Source organism: Eucyclogobius newberryi, unplaced genomic scaffold (genome assembly GCF_026437365.1).
Source record: "Eucyclogobius newberryi isolate DKJ021-1_F unplaced genomic scaffold, fEucNew1.0.hap1 SCAF_5, whole genome shotgun sequence".
NCBI classification, from domain to species: domain Eukaryota; kingdom Metazoa; phylum Chordata; class Actinopteri; order Gobiiformes; family Gobiidae; genus Eucyclogobius; species Eucyclogobius newberryi.
This window is the reverse complement of record NW_027316167.1, coordinates 24168681-24191742: the sequence shown is the minus strand read 5'-3', so window position 1 is coordinate 24191742 and position 23062 is coordinate 24168681. Positions and strand designations below refer to the sequence as shown.

Sequence of the window (23062 nt, the reverse complement as noted above, 5' to 3'; positions counted from 1 at the left end):
TGTACATGCCACACACTGTCCTCTTTGCCACATTCTGACTGGAAAACGTGAACGCCATGTTGTTTGAGGAGATAGTTGAAGACAGTCATCAAATTATTTAACAGTCATGAATGAGTAACTAGCTTTTCAATAATGTAAGATTACAACAAATTACTCATCCAAAGGAGAACTACAGGCTTCTCAGTCCATATAAAGCATCTGCTCTGGATCCTGGAGGTTATCAAGTGATTATTATATTATCTTGTACTGTTTCATTGTGAGCAGTTTGTATTACATTGCAGTTGATAGTGAAGCTAAGTATTTCTATTTTTCTATTTTTTGTTATGGAACAATTACTGATTTGTCCTCAACCATGCAATGTTGGGACAATAAGATGTTGGTGAAAAGTATTTTGGACAGTTTTTCGAGACCACAGACCAAAGCTAAACCAGAACATTATTAAACAGAAAGTCTCATAACATGTCTGACCTGGTTATTTCCTCTTTGAGGGCAGCAGGATCTGGCGGGTAGAACTTTACCCGCAAACACATAGTGAACGGAGGCTGAGCTGGAAAGAGATGGAATTACACATGGTATTATTGACTAGTGAATAACATTTGTAAGGACACATATTGATAAACTTACACTTCATTTGTTTGGCAATTGATTTGCTAAACTCCAACCAGTGCTGAAAGAGAAAAGAAAAATGAAAGCCAATCATCTCTAATTATTCAGTTGCTGAAACTGAAAATGTGTATTTTTTAGCTGCAGATGATTATTCTGAATCATTTCAGGCTTCTCCCCAACAGAGGTGCCACATACAGAGAGATGAAAGCTGTTGTGAGGATAATGATGAGCTGAACTCAGTGAGGCTGAACCTACTGTAACCACCAAAGTCACATCAGAGAAAGTGTCACATTTAATTATGTTAAATATCTGAAAGTATTTATACTACAGCTGATTACACTTGTGAGATTTCTGTAGTGTACACTTGACGAGCTCAAATTAATACATAAAATACAGATTTTTGTTACAATATAGTGAGTTCTAGGATATTGTCACATACTAATACGCATACGACTCAATAATCATTTTTTTAAATATATTTTTTTGTATTATAGGTAATTGTAAGTGTGTTGCTTGTACTGATCACTAAAACAGTACAGTAATTACATTATATAAATACATCCCGGAGACACCTGTCACGCTGGTAATGTCAAATAAATAAAGTGTCTGGAGTGTCTGCCAGTGTGGCCCAGTAGATTTAGTTTTCCATCTTGCGGATCACTAAGCACGGACAAAATGTATGACTCATGGCAGCAAAATTGTTAAATTGAATGAATAGAAATGAAGGTTTTGTGATTTCTGTCATGTCTTTGTGATTTTAATGCATTTTTTTCCTGTTGCGTGAAGCACTTTGTACAAATTGTGCTCTACAAATTCATATTTTGCCATTTTGTATAAGATATTCCTTTATTGTCCCACATGGGGAAATTTCATTGGTGCAACGCAGGTAGATACAGAGGTAGATACAGAAGAACAGATCACTTATAGGAAGTCTGAAAAACACTTTCAGTAGAAGATCTCCTACAAATAAACAAAAACTCCCATGGACAAATAAATAAATAAATACCATTGCATGTGATCACGACAGTAACTGCACATGAATATGTGTCACGACAGCACATAGATTGCACATGAATTTCACAGTAATTGCACATGAATTGCACATGAATTCCAACAGCAATTGCACATATGACAGAATTGCACATCAGTATTAGGTTAGGTCAGTATTGCGACGGGATAACGTGACGATCTCCGGGTAAGACGACTGTTCTCCGCAGTTTCATGAGTTCCTCCTTTGTGGAAACGCGGTACGGCACCGGCCGGGGGGCGGGGCCGGAGCCGGGGGGCGGGGCCGGGGGGCGAGAGCCAAGACACATCGCAACGACACGACGAAAACACTCAATCCAGCCGAATAAAGTCAAAACACGTTAATTTAAAGCGATTCCAGTGCGTGTCCCGATCGTTCGTGAAGTTCCTCTTTCATATAAACGTGTACATAAACGTGTACATAAACGTGTACCGACGACACGCCGTACTTTAGCGCGGCCGGAGGGCGCGGGGGGGGGGGGCTGGTGGGCTCGCTCGGAGCTAGCTCACGTCACAACAACACAACGAACGCAACGAAAAACGCTCAAATCCAGCCGAAAAAAGTCAAAAACAGTTGAATTAAAAAAACTATTCCAGCGCGTGTCCCTATCGTACAGTAAAATAGAAAAAATATACTAACTATATTTACAAAATATAGGAGATAAAGCACAATAAGTGTGAGAAAGAAGAGAGAGCGTTTACACCGGGCTGCCAGCTGTACCAGCGCCTTATGACGTATGAGCATCAGAACATCATTGTTGTTGTTGTTGTTGTTTTATGGCGGTTGGCATCCAAGTGTTGCATTACCGCCAGACTTTATTCCTCAGACTTTGTCGTAGTTGTTGTTGTTGTTGTTGCTCTACGGCGGCTGGCATCCAAGTGCTGCACCACCGCCAGACTCCACTCCTCAGACCTTGTCGTAGTCCTCAGACTCTGTCGTAGTCCGTTGTTGTTGTTGTTGTTGTTTTATGGCGGTTGACATCCGAGTGTTGCATTACCGCCAGACTTTATTCCTTAGACTTTGTCGTAGTCCTAAAAGTTCTTCTTCCAGTGCCTTGACTTCCAGTGCTTTGTCCTCAGACTCTGTCGTAGTCCGTAAAAGTACTCCTTCCATTGCTTTGGTGTTAAAAAGTCTACGCCGTGCGTCTACGAGCTGCCACTCGTAGACGCACGGCATTACCGCCAGACTTTATTCCTCAGACTTTGTCGTAGTCCTCAGACTTCTTCATTCACTTGAGGGTCAAGAAGCTCAGTTAGCATGTTTGTAAATGAGACTATCCTGTAAATAAAGTGTATTATGTTAATCAAGATATTTTAATAGCTAGATGGATGGATGCTTGGGTGCTTTACTGATCCAGAAATTCTGTCCTGTAACAAACACAGTCATCTCAAGACCCACACACACATAAATAAATAAAATACTAAAAAACCTATACTACACGATAAAAACTAGAAAATAATTGTTCAAGTTCAAATAAATATTACTTAGAACCCCTCAAAATTGAATAACGCTTTTCCTCAAAACCTCTCGGCCCCAGATCTTTGTATATCCACCATTAAAATCTGCCACTTGTACTCAATATACAATAATATCACTCCACACTGAGAACGATACTTTCTCTAACATTTCTCCTATTTGCATTAGCTTTCTGTGGCTTTCCTGCTGTTCAAAATTACACTTCAATCGCACTTTATAGAACACATCCTTAAACGTGTTGTCATTTCTGTTGAGGCGTTGGGCTAATTAGCAGATGTTACTTTACAACGAGAACATATTTGGTTGAGCTGCGAAATCCTTGTATCCTCCGTAGAGAAGAGACGTAGTAGCAGTAGCTGAATGTTGTGAAGCAATTAGTAAAAAAGTTGGAGAGAAAAACAAAAAGAGCAGAACACGAGTCACGGAGGAGGGGAGTAACTCAAGTAAATTGGAATGAAATTGAGAATGAAATAATACGCACCCGCTGCTTGTCCGGGTCCACATATCTGATGCCAAAGTAGTCCTTTTCCAGCAGGTTCAGGTGATGGCAGATCAGGTCAAACAAGTACTGGCCTTTAGCATCCCGCTGGAAAACACAAAAGACAGACTGTTACCACCAAAACAGAAACATTTACAGCTGCTTCATGTTAGGCGGGTTATCTAGTATCGCAGAATCCATATTTAAATGCAAGTTGAACGGTCACAATTAGCAAATTACAATTATTCAAGTATTACTGTATATAATAGCCTCTGCAAACAACAAAATATTCTGTCTCCAAGAAGTGGACCTGTGCAAACGTTGGCATTGGATTCTTGGTATTTAATACAACCAATGTAGATTCATTATACGTTGTAAACCACTCTATTGATCTAAAACAACTTAATAATAAAAACAAGCCCCGCCTGTTCATATTGACATTTCACCATAACAGGAAGTACATTTTAATGTATGTGTTTGTATTGTTGTCGATATCGCAACAAACTCAATATCTCATAATAACTATTTCATTCATAATTTCCTCTCTTTATTCTGTCTAAATTATTGATTTAGTCTCGGTTACGATCGGTTCTTTTTAAGTATTAATTGTGGACATAGAAAGCCTATTTATTTATTTATTCATTTTCTATCCCATAGCAGATTTAAATTTTCTTTTTGATTTTGTACAGGTTGTTTTATCATTGTTATTTGTTTCATGTTGCACTGAATCACCAAAGCAAGTTCCTATGGCTAGGTGTTTTTTATTTTTATTTTTAATTTAGTTAATTTTATTGTATTTCTGTTTCTGTAATTTCTTTGTGATTTGAATGCATTTTTCCTGCTGTGTGAAGCACTTTGAATTGCCTTGTGTATGAAATGTGCGCTACAAATAAACTTGCCTTGCCTATGTTTGTGACTTCTGTTCACTAGCATTGGCAATAAACCTTTTCTGATTCTGATTCTATGATATGATATGAATAAATAATAAAAACATTGCGTCAAAAAGTACATCAGTACAGAGCCTCAGTAGCAGAACAAAACAAGATTGCTCAAACAAAAAAAAGACAATTGAGTACAGTAATGAGTTCAACTTCAAGTGCAATAATTAGACATTTAGCTCCATAACTCCCTCTACATTCTCTCAGCCTCACTTTGCCCTTCTCATCCTCGTTCCTACAGCCAATCATGGCCCAGCTGCATGTTTTATAGTGTTGTGTCTCTCCTGCCTCTCCTGTCACCCACTGTCCTCAATCACTGCCTCAGACGCAGAACCATCTCATTTTCACAGCTTCTTCAACAACTACTGTCTGCGCTCAGGCAAGAACAGAGCACTGACATCAAGGCTGCAAATTCTCCAACAACGCTTCTGCCGACCACAGTATCAGACGTCGTATTTGTCATTTCATGGTGAAATCTACTCACGGACATTTCTGAATAACTGACAGGAGAGTTTGGCCAACAGGAAATAATAATAATATGTGTTACTTTTGATGTATCGCCCAAGTCAACAGATAAACAGACTGCTGACGGCATGACCAATTTGTTGTTATGAACTCTGTCTGAATGTATTTAGATTTTCTTGATACAGTTTACATCCAGAATAAAGAAATCACGTCACTCCCATAGCACAAATTCCTTTCATGTCATGTGGTCTGCTTTCGGAGCCAGTGCACTGTCAAAATGGCCACCAGAATGAGTTTTAATATTTCACTACCTCAAGGGAGATGTACGAGTGCTATCAAACATTCATATTGAGGCTACAGCCATCTGCAGAAGCTGTGGGATATTTCTACGGCAAGACACAAGGTCTGGACTGAAGTGTTAGGAGGAGTAAATGTACAAGAAAAAAGCTCCAGCAACGTTATTGTTAAGAAATAAATGATTATCACGACTGAAATCACAATCAGTGAAACAAGTCAGTCATTATCTAATGCTAAAGCCATGAAATTAATACATCAATTGTATTTTCCCCTATTAATAGAAGTATGAAAAAATACAAAATGGGTTCCATCTAGTCAGCCATGGATAATGATGATTTTTTCCTAGCCTAGCAGGACACTTTATCACACAAAAACACTCTTTATAAGCATACATCATAGAAAATTAAGCAACCACACATTTATCATAGTTCTCTAACCATCACCACTTCCTTTTATAAAACTCTCTTCTAATCACTTAAAGATGCACTATGTAACTTCGTGGTAGTGCCACCGGAGCACTTGTCTCCATAGCGATGTTAGTGCTTTGTCTAGAATGTTCTACCATGTGAGGGTAAAGTTATTTAAATTAACCTGAATCTAATATTTTCCATCTATTTCTATATTGTTTATTCCTACAAATCATCTGGAAAAACATTCATTCTTACTGTGAGCTGGCTCTCCACAGATCTGACCTGTAACTATGCCATGTGACAGGTCCTGCTTGTCTCCATGGAGATGGATGAGCTCAATGTCATCTTGAAACCTTTCAGTCAAAACACTAACATCTCCATGTAGAAAAGCACGTGAAAGCTCGCTCCATAAACATTGCTGCTGAAAATAGAAATGTGTGATATTTATGGGGTTTTCGAGATTAATAAAGCAGATATTTCCTCAATATTTAACCAATTAAAGATCGAAAAGAGATATTGAAACCTGAAAGTATTCTAGTCTTGAGGCTTCAGAAGCAGTTTGGTAGAGAACAGATACACAAGAGCCACCTCAGAGTACCATCATAAATATTTCACCTTGTTTTGTCCTAGTAACAGGCAGAGCGGATCCAGGATTCTAAATCAAGTCAAGCCAAACTTTTCATTTCTTTTCAATATCTCTGACATGATTTGTCGGGTCTATAAAATGTACATTGGTTTTAACAGAAGTGGAAAAGAATGATTTCAGTTCTACAGAGACATCCCTCCCTCTGCAGAAGTGACACAGACTTAGGTGAAGTTTTATATGTTTCCATTGAAGGGTTTAAGATGTCACATGGCTATTCAGAATGGTATTCCACAACACTGACTAAAACAAATGAAAAAGGTCTTCTCTGTCTTAATGAAATAATTTCATTAAGACAGAGAAGACCTTTGTCATGTGCACCCACTGGAGCTGCTTCTAAATGTGATCATGTCCTGAACAGGATATAGCTCTTCTTTCGGCTGCTGCAGAGGACACTGAAGTGTATAATTTCTCCTTCTGTCCTTTATGATGGACTCTGTGTTCACATAGTGTACTGGCAGTAATTCAGAAGTGCACAGTCAGTGAAAGTTTGATCCAGATATATGAGAGCGGGGGAGGAACAGAGCAGTAAGTAAAGCCACATGGAGAGGGTGAGAAATGATGGAGTCAACCAAGGCCAGCCCTCACCTGAAGGGGGAAGGACACACTGTCTTTGAATCATTCGGACCAAAGTGACATGCAATCTCTCCTCTATAGGGGCGGTTTACGGAAACGTGTGTAGAGTGGTGGTTTAAGCTCAAATTTATGTAATAAAACAGAATTCAGTAAGAGAAACAATATGTTGTTCATCATTGTGCCTGTCCCCAAGAAGCCCCGGATCCCTGGACTTCATGACTACAGATCTGTGGCGCTGACGTCTGTAGTCATGAAGTCATTTGAACGCCTGGTCCTCCCCCACCTCATGTCCTTCACCTCCCCCTGCTGGAGCCCCTGCAGTTCGCCTACAGAGCCAACAGGTCTGTAGATGATGCCATCAACCTGGCTCTCCACTTCATCTTGCAGCATCTGGACTCCCCAGGAACCTACACCAGGATCCTGTTTGTGGACTTCAGCTCTGCATTCAACACCATCCTCCCTGCTCTGCTCCAGGACAAGCTCTACCAGCTCATCATGCAGGTGGATCACTGACTTCCTGACGGATCGGAGGCAGTGCCTGCGGCTGGGGAAGAATGTCTCAGACACTCAGGCCAGCAGCACAGGTTCTCCACAGGGCTGTGTACTTTCTCCTCTGCTGCACCTCCAGCCACGACTCCGTAAAACTGATCAAGTTTGTGGACGACACCAGCTTCATCGGGCAGATCTCGGATGTGGACGAGTCTGTCTACAGGAGGGAGGTGGACCGGCTGGTGTCCTGGTGCAGGAGTATCAACCTGGAGCTCAACGCCCAGAAGACAGTGGAGATTATTGTGGACTTTAGGAAAGCCACCGCCCCCCAGCTTTTATTATTGTTCATCATTGTATGTTGTACAGCATCACCAAAGCAAGTTCCTATGTTTGTGAATTTTGTTCATTGGCAATGGCAATAAACCTTTTCTGATTCTGATTCTTATGATGGAGCGCAACAGTAACCGGCCCAACATTGTTTGGTTCTGTTACTATATTCTTTCCATTCCATTTAGTCAGTGTTATATGTTTGAAAGTTTCCTCAGGGATAATCAGTTTCAGTATGAGGTAAGTAATAAACACAAGACCTATGGTTTTATTCAATTCAATAATTTTTTTTTAATCCCTAAAATCAGAAGTTGCCTCAATTAAAAACTCGTTACCACAAAGCTGCCTAGTGTTGTGCTGTTTAACTCTTGATATATGAATTTGTCTAAATCCCTATGGCAAAAGTAACAAGAAATTTGCCTCCGGAACTACGGCAAACTTCAATTACAAATTAGGCAGAAATGACAAATAAGAAGCAGATAGCATGAGGATTGACGTAAAGACATCAGCCATACGAACGGTACCAATGAAGCCGGACTGCAGATGGCATGGTTGACTAAAGGCTCTCAGTATCAAAGCTCATAAAACATCTATTTATTTGGACATTTTGTTTGAGTAATGCTTTGACCTAGAGTTGTAGAAAATACTGAACACAGTATATAAAACCAAGAAATACAGAAGCTGAAAGTCGTTTTAGCTCCCTTAGGGAAAGTAAAACAGCCCCCTCGTCCCAGTTTATAGTCTTTACGGCACGTTTCTGCATTTCATTTGTCTCCTTAATCCAGTGACTATGTTTATTGCAGAAACATCATGTGACGCTGAAGAAGATTGTGAGTGAGGTATGAAAAACAAACAAACTGGTCTGGAAAAAAGACAATGTTAAAGAATGTATTATTATTTAGAAGACTACAGTAAATCAACCTCATTTGTTCCATATGGCTCATAGCGCTACTTATTTTCTATTCCAACAACATGCTTCACTTTGCACCGTTATCACAAACAGGACTCTCTTGTCCCTGTCTGGAGTGAAAGACCCAGCATATAGTACATATACAGCATTTAATTTGATCCAAAAAGTGTTCAGAAAGCCTAGGAACAACAATAGTGCCACAATATGTACTGTTGTTTCCCATGGTGCACTGGGCTGACTTGCTCTCTTCTCAGCCTCGGTATCTTCCCATGAATCTTCAGGACAGACCTGCTGACTGGCCCAGCAGCAGAAAATAGCACCACACTGAAGTAGTCCAGGCTCCAGCGCACAGAGCTGCACAAGAGCCTTCTCTTTTGGTTCAGTTATAAATGTCTTGCTGCGCCTGTAAATTCTCCAGCTCCACAACTTCTCTGCTTTAGTTTGTATCTCAACATTAATGAAGCCGATCATGACCCCAATGCTTTTCATAGCATGTACAAAACAAAAGGAGATTGGAGCAGATTGTGTGTTTTTGTTTTTTTGATGCGCTATTTAATTTTGTTGTTATTTATCACAATTACAATGAAGTATTGAATTGAGACTAGATCAGAAATTCTGGGGGGAAATATATTGTATACAAGGAGTTAAATGAATGTCTATCTGTCTGTAGGGCTGTGCTCGTTTGGATGGTTAGTCAATCATTTGGTCAATGGCGTCTTAGCCAACCAATTATTAACCATTATTATATTAAATTCAAAAGGATTCTAATTGTCCCTGTCGGGTTGGCAGAAGATAGAACATTGTGACTGTGGTTATGGAAATATGCACTGTTTGAATATCAAGTGCATTTATAATCTAAAGAGAATTATGCAAAAAGAACTGAATAAACAGGAGAATGGAAAAAATATGTATGTTGTAAAATTCCAAACAATACAAATGTTTCTGCACTTTTGTGGGTAATTTTACAGTACTTTACAGGTACAAGTAAAGTCTACTGAACTGAAATATCCAGTCTTATAGACCAGGTCGACAGACTTAAAGGGGTCTAGATGTCCTTCTTGTTGCTTATTCCCTGCTTTGCTTCCTCCCATCCTCCACATAAAGTGAATTCCATATTTCTTTTATATTTCAACAACTAGCTGGGGTCTTGATTGCTGAAATAGGCCCCAGCAACCTTTGATCTGAAACAGGATGAAACATAAAGTAATGATAAACTCACATCGTTGAAAGGCGAGTGTGTTTTATATTTATGTGTTGGAATGAAATCAGTGGTTGACATAATGTAATCTGTACTGATGAGATTGAAGCGGACTCCAACTTGAATCATTGTCTGGACGGCAGAGTCTGAGCATTGCTGACCCATCCCTTGTAGTGTGTATGTGGTGTTGCGTTGCATACTTATGAGGCCTGGTTGAACTGAGTGAGCTGACCTGAGCTCCACTGGGAAGCAGCCTGGCTCTGAGGCAGAGGCATATCGATCTAAACTTAAGTGTTCTTCAACTGCCTTATGAGACCTAACCCAGCAGTCCACGAGGAAACACCAGTGCAGCCAGTTAACTGTTATTGTTCAGAGAAGATTAACTGCATGTTTTTTGTCTCGCTGTACACTCTTAATAGTGGAGTCTTTTTCTGTGACAGCTGCAATGCAGTGTTCCATAATGCCGTATTGTTCCAGCTTAATCAGTAATGCTACGTTGCATTAAAATATGTGTTAGCAGTCTTAGTGCTGGTATTATCAAAGAGCAGAGTTTTTATGCATGTTTAAACTGTGTTTTAATATAAATAATACAACCCTCTTTTTTACTTCCTTCAGGGGTTTTCATAGAAAATGATTAACATTCTCATATGGTGCAGTAATGCATTATTTAATGGTTTGATTGTACACTGGACAACATCTCCTCTAACGATTACAATCAATTTCATATACGATATTTAAACAGGAAAATATTTGAATACTATAATTCGGCTGAACGCAGTTAAAACTGTTTTGTAGCAGGTTCAAGTTCAGGTTTTGCAGCAAAGGACAGAGAAACAACAACATTCCCCACAATACAAGACACTGTAATACCCACACACTCAAACAGTTCACACAGTGACTACAAGCGAAGCCTTGAGCCAAAAACAGTCTTATGCATCTTTGAAATGGGCATTAGAGGTGCTTGTAATCAAATAGATGGGGACATTATTCCAGAGCCTGGTGTAAGTATGGAAAAATGCCTCTGTCTAAAAGTGTTTCTAAAGTGTTCAGGTGTTAGTTCATATTGACTGTTTAGTTTAGTTTATTTGTGTGTGTCCCATTATTATACATTGTACATTTACACATTGATTTGTGTCTTGAGTCTTGAGTCTTCTTATGAAGATAAATAAGGACCCAAATATAGGTCAACAATCGTAAACACCAGTGTGACCTAAATGAAACCCAACCTAACAGAGACAACGATAACTCTGAGGCATCTTCTCTTTTGTCCTGCTCTAAAACATTGGTATTTGATTTCACTTTGGCTTTTCCTCTTGTCACAAGCTTTAAACAAACATTTTATAACGTTTATGACCAATGCATTATTTAAGGCCTGCTGTTTTTTGTTACCTGCTTCCACTTTCTATAATGGCAGTGACTAGTATCTGGCTTGTTTTGTGCACCTGCTGCCAGTGACATGCTCCGCTCCGTAATGTGTTTAATACATGATGGTGTGATTGCAACAAGAACTAGGATGTTGAGCACACTCACACAGGGTAAATGAGATTAGTGCCTGCTGTCTGGGGGAAAGAAATGTATTCAGCCGGCAGCAGAGGGCCCTGAGTGCTTACAGTGGAAGAGGCGCGTGGAGCGTTTCATCATAGCTGTAATAAAAGTGATAAAGGGGGGAATGAAAATAACCCAGTCTAAGGCCAAATGAGCACAGGTCGGTAGCCACACTCTCAGCCTGCTGTCACTTTAAGAATCACATAAATTATTAAATGGGGTTTTATATCAGCATGGGAAACACCACATCAATAAAAGATGGTGTCAATTTAAGCTAGATGAGCGAAATGGCAACAGCTTTGTAAAAAGGTCAGCGATGTTTGTGTGACGTAACACAGTGGAGTGTTATTTGGAGTGGCTTCACATTTACACTGAGCTTAAGCTGCTCTTGCCGGCTGCTTCACTCAGGCTCCATCAGAAGGCTCATTTCAAAGTTTTGATAAAAGCGGCGACACACAATAAAAATGCTGATCTTTCCTGTGTGGTTTAGGCTTCAGGGCTTACTATAATCTTATTAAGTGTAAGGCGGCATGCTTTGATTGCAGAGTAATGTCTTGCTGTTGAGAACCTCAGTTTCTTTTAGCTTTTACCTTGCTGGTAGTTTGCCTCTGCTTGCAGTTATTTGTCTATTGATTTTGCATATTTTACGCCCAATGTCACACCATTTCTTTAACTGGGCTTCATTTTCTAATAAAACAACAACAAAACTGAAAATTATGGATGTACAAATACTGTTTAGAGTTATAATACATATTAATTTAATGTCCACCAAAGTGTTTGATTTGCCTGACCAGCCATAACCATAAGCTTTGACAATACTTTACAAAGATATTTAGGTTTGGAATCATATTCTGTCTACCCGATTTCAAATGGACATGATTGACCATGTCCATTTGTATCACTAATGTGTTAGGCAACATTGGCAACTCTAAATTGGCCCAAGTGAATGAATGTGAGAGTGAAGTGAGAGTGAATGGTTATCTGTGTGTCTATGTCTATGTCTGTTGACCCTGCGACGAGTTGGCCACTCTCCAGGGTGTACCCCGCCTAAGGCCCAAAGTCACTCCAGTCACCCGCGACCCGAAAGGGAACAAGCGGTAGAAAATGAATGAATGAATGATTGACAAGCGGATTAACCAATCAGAGAAATGCAGGGTCTGTTTGTGTCTAAACAAAAATGGCGGACCCATCTGCATTCTGTTTGAATGCAGTCTGGCTGGTCAGGAACGTTTTGAGAGTGATCAGTGTGGTGCTTTAGCCATAGAAACCCTTTACAACGTACTGTTTCTCATATGCACTCAGCATTGTGGCCAAGCCAAGAATGCATCATCCCACTGCAGAGTCCTGCATAATGAGGGCCATAATGAAAGCTGCTACAGCAAAACTAGTGACACACCTCATGAAAAAACATCAAGCCAAAGGCTGCACCTCGATGCTGCTGAGTAAGACCAACACTGAGTAAAATCCATGGGTGTTGTTGAGGCTTCAGAGGAGACGCAGCCCAACTCTTAATCTATGAAAAACCAATGAATCTCTGATAGCAGCGCAGCCTTTAGTGGCTAATACTGTAGTGATTATTCATTATTGCTGCACAGCACTTACTAAAATTGCTCAAGCTCTATTGCCAACCAAGTGAGAATAACAGTCGCAATGGTTCTTTTATTTATTTATTCAGGACAGAAACATTGTGGTATGAAGAAAGCAAAGCAATGGTGGACAAGTCTAGGATAAGTGAGATTATTAGTTTATACTATTATTGCTTGTTATTATTATTATTGCAGATTATCTTAAATTGATTTAAGCATGTTATATGAACTGAATATTTAGATCTGCAACCAACAATTAATTTAGAAGTCATCTAGAGATTATTTATCAATTGTGACTCGGCATGGTAAAAAGTCGGCCCGACCAAACTGAGATAAAGCCAAAATAATACTATTCGTTTTTTTTGGCAGAATCTGCAGAATCTGCAAGTTTTAAGTTATGATTGAGCTCCTCTGTGCTTCAGATAACACTGTTGGTTGTCTTAAAAGTATACATTAGGCTGTTTTCGCGTCTTTTTCCAGCGCTCCTAGGGGCGTCACCTTATGCAATGTTGTTATTTTTTGACCAATCATCTTTAGAAGCACATGGCACACACAATTATTTGACTGGTGAAACCATTTTTATACATTGATAAAGATGATAATATATTCTTATTTTATATTATATAGAGTATATTTACAAATAAAATGTATAATTTATGAATAAAGTGTATTATTAATAGAAAACACAAATAGGTTATTCTATTTTGTCATTTTGCTTTGTCATTGTTATTAGATGTTATTTGGCATTTGCTTGGAGACAACGATGAACAATTATTGTAGAATGTCACGAATATTTATGAGGAAATACATATTTATGAAGTTGAACAATACAACGCTGAATACAAAGTAATGATGCACACAGTCGTTGAGCATCACAAAAACTATGTTCCTTTTCTGTGAAATTGTTTTCAGAGATTCAATATATAATTAACAGCACACTTTTGACAATGCTGCTTGCCTACACCTCGCTGATTCTTTCTGTTCCCATCCTCATGAAAATGGGCAAGTAGAGACGACAGTGGGCCTTTTAAAAAGATGTTCACTGTCACCAAACTGTCATCGTAGAGCCCTTGAAGTGGCCCCTGTGGGACTCAGAGAAACCAGCAACATGTTCACAAGCAGCACCCACTTGTGCAAATCCTTTCTAGTTTAAGCTCAAGCTTGGCTCCTACAGTCTTTGTTGTAGAAACGTCACATAAAATACAGAGACTGAGAGCAACAGTCAGGGAATCTGTTGATTATCGATGGTAATGAAGACAGAAAAGGTTCACTGGCAAAGCCTCTGGACCTCTGCATTGTATTGTTACTGTATATTCTTACTGTACGCTGTCTCTCATCTACTGTACATGTACTATAGACTAGAATAGGCTGTGTATCATTATGGGTCAGCTTGTTGATTCTTGGCCCCAACCCAGAAAGTAAATCAGACTCACACTATGACAAGACAATACTTATTAACCTTAGAGGTACCTGTATGTACAAAACTACAGCGCAATCTTGGACAAGCTCACACATTTTGATACGGACTATTTTGATGCTCGTAAATGTCTTTTTGGGGCTCATCTTGTACTCTACCCCTGATTCATATGGAAATGTTCTTCTCAACAACACAAACCATATTTGACATACTTTATATTTAACAATTAGTTTTAGATGATTGGATGGTTGAATCTGCAAAAAGTACAGATACTAAGCTTCAGTAAATTTTGCTGCCAATTACTTTACGATAGCGCAACTAATATATGGACCACATGGCTCACATGGCTTGAAAAAAAAAACGTTAAAACTCCTGGCTCAATAGTTTGTACCGTGTATATTTAGCTGGAAGCATAGACATGAAGGACAGAGCTGTAACTGAGCTCTCAGGTCTAGCACTGTAGTAGACGGTAGTGTGTCCTGTAGAAAGTGCAAAGAGGCAAATCTCAGCAGCCGGTCAAATGTGTCATACAGGAGGAGGTGCAGCGCTGGCTCCATCACTGACCGGGATAGCACAAGGACGCACACACAGGGCGATAGTCTTAACTATGGAGAGGCTTTTTATATTCTGTAGAGGATAGAGCACTGCCCCTTTAACCTGATGCCAGTTGGATTGGTGTTTTCAGACCATGAGGGGGATTATACTATTCTCTATAACATTGGGAAAGGGTCAAAGATCTTAAAACAGTACCTAAGCAAATAGATGGTATGTTAAACGTCCTGGTCCATGATTGTTCAGTGCTGTACAATCCTAAAAGAGCGATTACCTTTGGGCTTTGCTATTAATTCAAGATTGAGATTCAGTTATCTCTAATCGTAAATTATCAGCTTGACTCTTTTTAATGGAGAGGAAGCATGTGGTTTGGAGCTGAGTTCAGAGATTGAAGGAAGAAATTTGAATAGTTTTTGTGTTAAATGGTAATGAATAAAAGTCTGAATTGTTTATGTTCAAGAAATGAATACTGATGCTTTGTGATCAACCAGTATCACAAAAAAAGTTTATGTCAAATTAGGCAAAGTGGGAATTCCATATGCAAATGTTTTACGAACAAGAAAACCTATAGCTCTCCGACACAACGTGTAAATTACAAGTAACACGATTATCTAAAAAAAACAATGGTAGGTTTAAATGTTCAGTGCAGTGTATAGTTTGAACTGCATTGATACAAGTTTAAAAGCACTGAGTTGTGTCCTGATCTTTGCACTTACAGTACCAAGTCCATTACAGAAGTATTTTACTGCCACGTCTGCTGCTGCCATACTTGTCTCATACAGTCTATGATATAACCCCTGGATATAAGTAGTTATTACCCACCCACACACAGCCTTGACATTGCATAAAGACAATAGTATAGCATCACTCTGGATGGAGAAAAGCTAAATGTTGATAGAGCTGAACATAGGCTGAACTACATGGCGATAAAAGACAAATCATGATCTGATCAATGTGACAATATGCTTTTTTGTCATATCGCTTTTCATTGTTTCACTGCTTAATGCAGATCCATGCTTGAACACAGACCATTTTCCCTTTTCTGAGTGAGTGACAAGTGGATTAAACCAATCACAGTGTAGTGTGAACTCCCCAGACAGTAGTACTGCTAATTATCTCTAAAAGACAGTGTAATGTTGAAATATTAGAGTCTAAATTGTGATTTGGGCAGTAGAAAATTGTGATATAAATGTTTTGACATATCGCCCACTCCAAGGGCTGGGTACTGTTTAACAGCATCAGTATGGAACGAAAAAATAAGCTATGGTACTATTGGCACTGAGGGACAGGTCAGGTACCAGCACCAAAAATTAGCCATCGGTCAAGTACTGGAACGGTAATCCAAATCAATTGAAAGGTACCCAGGCCTAAGCAGAGCAGAACCCCCGACGATACAGATGTTAGCTTTTCAACACGAGAAAACTTGATATATTTGAATTTTGTGCAGCACAAATGTCATTACAGTAAATCAAATGGCTTTGCAGTGCCCTTAACCAGTACTTTTTCAAATAAGTCACATGTGCTTTAGGTTTCACAGTGGTCAAGGGATGTAAAACATTATTCAAATCCTTTAGTTCTGGCTTGATCATGTCTTTTGTTATTTAAAAAAATAGCCCTCACTATGCAACATGTTTCCCCAATTTAACCTATTTTCTCTCACAAACTATTTTCCTGCCAAGGAGTCTGGTCTGTGTGGAAGCAAAGTTTTGAGGAGCAAAAGCTGTGTGACAGGAATAAGAACAAGGTGTAGTCCCCTTGGCCACAGCAAATCTCTCCAGCTAATTGTCTGCTTCTCAGCGTGTGTCGGCATTTTCAGAGCTGAGCCATTGTTCCTGTCACTAGAGCTGCTCGCTTTTGGTCCTCTGAGAAGGCTGCCTCGGTGCCAAGGGACTGAATGAAATGTATTTGACTGTAAAGGATATAATATAGGCCTGTGCATTATAATAATGGATAAATCCACATGACAGCATCGGGAAAGCATTCATGTTCTAATATTAAAGTTTTGCTGTCAAGAGCCGTTCTATATAAAAGGAACATATGATGAGCTTTTTTGGTCAGGACCTTGGACAGAGGCAACTGCTCTGTGATTATCACTACAATAACTCAGACATTTGCATGTGTATTCAGGCTTTTTAGAAAGGGTGATTTCCTGTAATGCTTTTTCTGTGTTACTCTGGAGTGTGAGTGAGCTGACGAGATGTGTTCTGACTCGTCTGGTGTGGGACTAGCCCTTCACTTGGCACTTTGCAGAGATATTTGATTCAGAGGACGTGATGTGATAACGCTTGACACCAGCTCACAGCAAAGGAAAACAATAAACACAAAACTCCCAAACCCCCATGTTTTGGAGGAATGTGGTATGAGAGATGAGCCTTATAGAGTTCAGTTTTCCTTCCTGACTGCAAAGGAAATAATATTTCTCATCTCAGCATACTAAGAGCTAATTAACTCTCTGCTCTAAACGTTTTACCTCATAGTCATACTGAATGAAGCTTTAACACTTGAACAAACCTTTAATGCAAACGTCAGCGGAACTGACAATGGTGTCAAAATTAGCGGTATGCAGCCACTTTTGACAAGCTCATAGTACAATGCAACAATGTCAATTAATCTGAAATGGTGATGAATAAATAAATAAGAGACTACTAAAAATGACTGAAAAAAAACAAGACCTAACCCAAAAAGTCATTAAATTACTCATAGCAAAAAACATTACAAATTACAAATTACAAACATAACAAAAAACTAACTGTAGAACTTTCAAATACAAAAAGAAACCTACAAAACTATGCCTGATTTGAAACTACATATTCAAAACCAGCCACACTCCAGTTCTTCCTTAGGTCCCACTGAGAAAACACCTTGTAGTTTCTCGTTCATCTCTTTCAATTAACTTTCTCCAATGTCTCAGAATAAACATCCCTCTCCCTATGCCAACGAGGAAGAGGGCACCTTAAATGACAGCAGCCTCATAAGCTGTACGCAACACAAGCAGCACAAGCAGCACGAGCAGCACGAGCAACACAAGCAGCACAAGCAGCACAAGCAGCACAAGCAGCACGAGCAGCACGAGCAACACAAGCAGCACAAGCAGCACATGCAGCACAAGCAGCACAAGCAGCACGAGCAGCACGAGCAGCACACGCAGCATGAGCAGTACATGCAGCACATGCAGCACAAGCAGCACACAGCATGAACAGTACATGCAGCACACGCAGCACGAGCAGCCCACGTACCACGAGCAGTACATGCAGCACATGCAGCACAAGCAGCACGAGCAGCACATGTAGCACATGTAGCAGGAGCAGTACACGCAGCACAAGCAGCACGAGCAGCACAAGTAGCACATGTAGCAGGAGCAGTACACGCAGCACAAGCAGCACGAGCAGCACATGTAACACATGTAGCAGGAGCAGTACACGCAGCACAAGCAGCACGAGCGGCACAAACAGCACAGACGGGACAAGCAGCACAAGCAGTACGAGCAGCACGAGCAGCACAAGCAGCACGTCCAGCACATGCCTCAGGCGTATGAGCTTCTCTACGCACCACATTAAGGTGGATGACTGACAGATTAATAGCATTTCCAATCTGTGGCATTATTTCAGAATCCACAGTTTATGTACGCAGCAATGACTCTCATACAAACATGCTGAAGCCTGAAGCTTGTGTCAGTTATAGTCACTGAAGGCTAAACATTCATCATCGCTCCACTGCCACAGTATTGAACAAATGTCAAGGCAACTAATGGTTCAGAATAAACTGCGCAGCAGACAATGTTGTTGAGTCTGTTCAACAAAACACAGGTTAATTGAGAGAAAATTGGGTTTTCATGACTAGTGGCTTTAGTTATTAGACCAAGTACACACTGGTGGAGCTATTGATCCTTTGGGTGTAATTGAGTTTTGATGCATCCTAAATGTCTTCAGTGAGTCCAGCGCTAGAGGGAAGGAACCTAAAACTGACTTGGCTCTACAAAATATTAATCTTATTTCTTATTAAGTCTTTTCAGCTGATGTCCAATGACAATTGTGAACAAAAGATTAAACAATTTGTGTATTTATACTGACAGAGAAGAACTTTGTGCCTGTTTTTGTTTCATGTGGAACAGTAAAAAATATAATAAACCAGGTCAACAAATCTGCATCTGTTCTGACCTGTCTCAGCTCAGACTTAAACCATTGAAATGTGTTATGTCATGTAAACACAACCTAAATCATTAAAATAAGAAAATACAAAACATATTTAACTTAATTGACTATATACTACTACAATAAACATATTTATTTGCCTAGTGCCCAAGTTAGAGGGTAATCAGAGCGTGAGACATAGGGGATATGGTACCACTGAATAAACACTGATACAGCATTAGACTCCCTCATGTTTGTGTCTCTGTCCCTGTCAAATAAACAATAAATAAGAATATGCATGAAATAATTCAACAAAAGATTAAAGACCATGTAAAAGACAATGTATTATTCATAAATAATGAAATCCAATACAAAACACGTCAAAGAAGGTCAGTTTTGTTGTTTTTAATTTGATCAAAAGCAGGAGCACGATTTAAAGTGTAAGCTGTAGAGGTTAGCTTTATGAAAAGTAACGTATTTGTCGATCTATAAATAAACATTTGCTATAAAGGAACAAACAGGGCTTGAATCTGGCCCGTAAGCACTTTTTCCCCACAAGAGATAATTCCACGTACAAAGGGGCAGTAGATGAACTCTAATAAGACTAATGAATGAGTGCAAACTGCTGACACAGGCTTTTGCAAAACAGGAGACTTTAAGGCAAAAGTACCATGTTAAGCTTCTGTACGTTTATCAGGCAAATTGTTTTTTAACATGGATTAAAAAACACAGAGAGACTTGGACTGTTAGGGGCTTTATTATGATATTCTATGATTCATCTGTCGGTGTCTGCAGCTCGTGGGGGCTGAAACTGTCTCTGCCGCCGCGTGTGAAGTTGATTGAGGAAAGTAACAGTGGCAGACATCGATTCACACTCACATTTATTCCTGTGGGCAGTTGGAGTCTGCAGTACAAAAAAGCTTTACATGATGGCCATCCATCCATCCATCCATCTTCTGCCGCTTTATCCGGGGCCGGGTCGCGGGGGCAGCAGTCTGAGCAGGGACTCCCAGACTTCCTTCTCCCCAGACACTTCCTCTAACTCCTCCGGGGGGATCCCGAGGCGTTCCCAGGCCAGCCGAGAGACATAGTCTCTCCAGCGTGTCCTGGGTCTTCCCCGGGGCCTCTTCCCGGTGGGACATGCCTGAAACACCTCCCGAGGGAGGCGCCCAGGAGGCATCCGGAACAGATGCCCGAGCCACCTCAGCTGGCTCCTCTCGACGTGGAGGAGCAGCGGCTCTACTCCGAGCTCCCCCCGTGTGGCCGAGCTCCTCACCTTATCTCTAAGGGAGCGCCCAGCCACCCGGCGGAGGAAACTCATTTCGACCGCTTGTATCCGTGATCTTGTTCTTTCGGTCACTACCCAAAGCTCATGACCATAGGTGAGGGTAGGAACGTAGACCGACCGGTAAATAGAGAGCTTTGCCTTTCGGCTCAGCTCCCTCTTTACCACAACGGTCCGATGCAGCGACTGCATCACTGCAGCCGCTGCACCGATCCGCCTGTCGATCTCACGCTCCATCCTTCCCTCACTCGTGAACAAGACCCCGAGATACTTGAACTCCTCCACTTGGGGCAAGGACACCCCACCCACCTGGAGAGGGCAAGCCACCTTTTTCCGGTCGAGAACCATGGCCTCGGATTTGGAGGTGCTGATTCTCATCCCAGCCGCTTCACACTCGGCTGCAAACCGTCCCAGTGCATGTTGCAGGTCCGGGTTTGATGGAGCCATCAGGACAACATCGTCTGCAAACAGCAGAGATGAGATCCTGTGGTCCCCAAACCGGACCCCCTCCGACCCCTGACTGCGCCTAGAAATTCTGTCCATAAAAATTATGAACAGAACCGGTGACACAGGGCAGCCCTGGCGGAGTCCAACATGCACTGGGAACAGGTCTGACTTACTGCCGGCAATGCGAACACAGCTCCTGCTCCGGTCATACAGGGACCGGACAGCCCTGAGCAAAGGGCCCCGGACCCCGTACTCCCGGAGCACCCCCCAAAGGACACCCCGAGGGACACGGTCAAAAGCCTTCTCCAGATCCACAAAGCACATGTGGACTGGTTGGGCAAACTCCCATGAACCCTCGAGCACCCGATGGAGGGTATAGAGCTGGTCCAGTGTTCCACGACCGGGACGAAAACCACTCTGCTCCTCCTGAATCCGAGGTTCGACTATCGGTCGGATTCTCCTCTCCAGTACCTTGGAATAGACCTTACCCGGGAGGCTGAGGAGTGTGATCCCTCTGTAGTTGGAACACACCCTCCGGTCCCCCTTCTTGAACAGAGGGACCACCACCCCGGTCTGCCAGTCCAGAGGCACGGTCCCCGAACGCCACGCGATGTTGCAGAGACGTGTCAACCAAGACAGTCCTACAACATCCAGATACTTTAGGTACTCAGGGCGGATCTCATCCACCCCCGGAGCCCTGCCACCGAGGAGTTTGCGGACAACCTCAGTGACTTCAGCTTGGGTGATGGATGAGCCAGCCTCCGAGTCCCCGGTCTCTACTTCCTCTTCAGAAGACGTGACTGAGGGATTAAGGAGATCCTCAAAGTATTCCTTCCACCGTCCGACGACATCCCCAGTCGAGGTCAGCAGGCCTCCACCCGCACCGTAAACGGTGTTTGTGAGACACTGCTTCCCCTTCCTGAGGCGCCGGACGGTTTGCCAGAATTTCTTTGGTGCCGACCGATAGTCCTCCTCCATGGCCTCCCCGAACTCCTCCCAGGCCCGGGTTTTTGCCTCTGCGACAGCACGAGCCGCGGCTCGCTTGGCCTGCCGATACCCGTCGATGACCTCCGGAGACCTACAAGCCAGAGTGGCCTGATAGGCCTCCTTCTTTAGTCTGACGGCATCCCTTACTTCCGGTGTCCACCACCGGGTTCGGGGGTTGCCGCCACGACAGGCACCGGAGACCTTGCGACCACAGCTCCGAGCAGCCGCATCAACAATGGAGGCGGAGAACATGGTCCACTCGGACTCAATGTCCCCAGCCTCCCCCGGGACATGGGAGAAGCTCTCCCGGAGGTGCGAGTTGAATACCCTACTGACAGAGGGCTCCACTAGACGTTCCCAACAGACCCTCACAATGCGCTTGGGTCTGCCAAGTCTGTCCGGCTTCCTCCTCCGCCAGCGGATCCAACTCACCACCAGGTGGTGATCGGTTGACAACTCTGCCCCTCTCTTCACCCGAGTGTCCAAGACACGCGGCCGGAGGTCTGATGACACGACAACAAAGTCGATCATTGACCTCCGGCCTAGGGTGTCCTGGTGCCATGTGCACTGATGAACACCCTTGTGCTTGAACATGGTGTTCGTTATGGACAATCCGTGGCTAGCACAGAAGTCCAATAACTGAACACCGCTCGGGTTCAGATCGGGGAAGCCGTTCTTACCGATCACCCCTCTCCAGGTGTCACTGTCATTGCCCACGTGGGCGTTGAAGTCCCCCAGTAGAACAACGGAGTCCCCGGTCGGTGCACTGTCCAGTACCCCTCCCAAGGACTCCAAGAAGGCCGGGTACTCTGCACTGCTGTTCGGCCCGTAGGCCGCCACAACAGTGAGAGACCTGTCCCCCACCCGAAGGCGGAGGGACGCGACCCTCTCGTTCACCGGGGTAAACTCCAACACGTGGCGGCTGAGCTGAGGGGCTATAAGCAAGCCCACACCAGCCCGCCGCCTCTCCCCGCGGGCAACACCAGAGAAGTGGAGCGTCCAGCCCCTCTCGAGGAGATGGGTTCCAGAGCCCAAACTGTGCGTGGAGGTGAGGCCGACTATATCTAGTCGGTATCGCTCAACCTCCCGCACAAGCTCAGGCTCTTTCCCCCCCAGCGAGGTGACATTCCATGTCCCCAGAGTTAGTCTCTGCGTCTGGAGATCTGGTCGCAGAGGCCCCTGCCGTCGACTGCCGCCCAGATCTCTCTGCACCGGCCCCCTATGGATCCTCCTGCGGGTGGTGGGCCCACGGGAGGGCAGCCCCACGTCGCTC

The 23062-nt window shown here is 42.3% G+C and overlaps 1 protein-coding gene across 2 annotated transcripts in view; it reads right to left on the bottom strand.

The window, feature by feature from the left end:
• Window positions 1–23062, bottom strand: part of LOC140381457 (FERM domain-containing protein 5-like) — a 39230-nt gene that overhangs the window by 6502 nt on the left and 9666 nt on the right. The window contains exons 2-4 of one of the 2 annotated variants that reach the window (XM_072465526.1): window positions 3591–3695; window positions 625–667; window positions 469–547 (exon numbers count right to left, since the gene is read on the bottom strand). In XM_072465526.1, coding sequence (XP_072321627.1) covers window positions 469–547; window positions 625–667; window positions 3591–3695 — 227 coding nt within the window. Of the gene's footprint in view, window positions 1–468; window positions 548–624; window positions 668–3590; window positions 3696–23062 lie in introns of those variants that run through there. The other variant, XM_072465527.1, reaches the window with a different exon arrangement.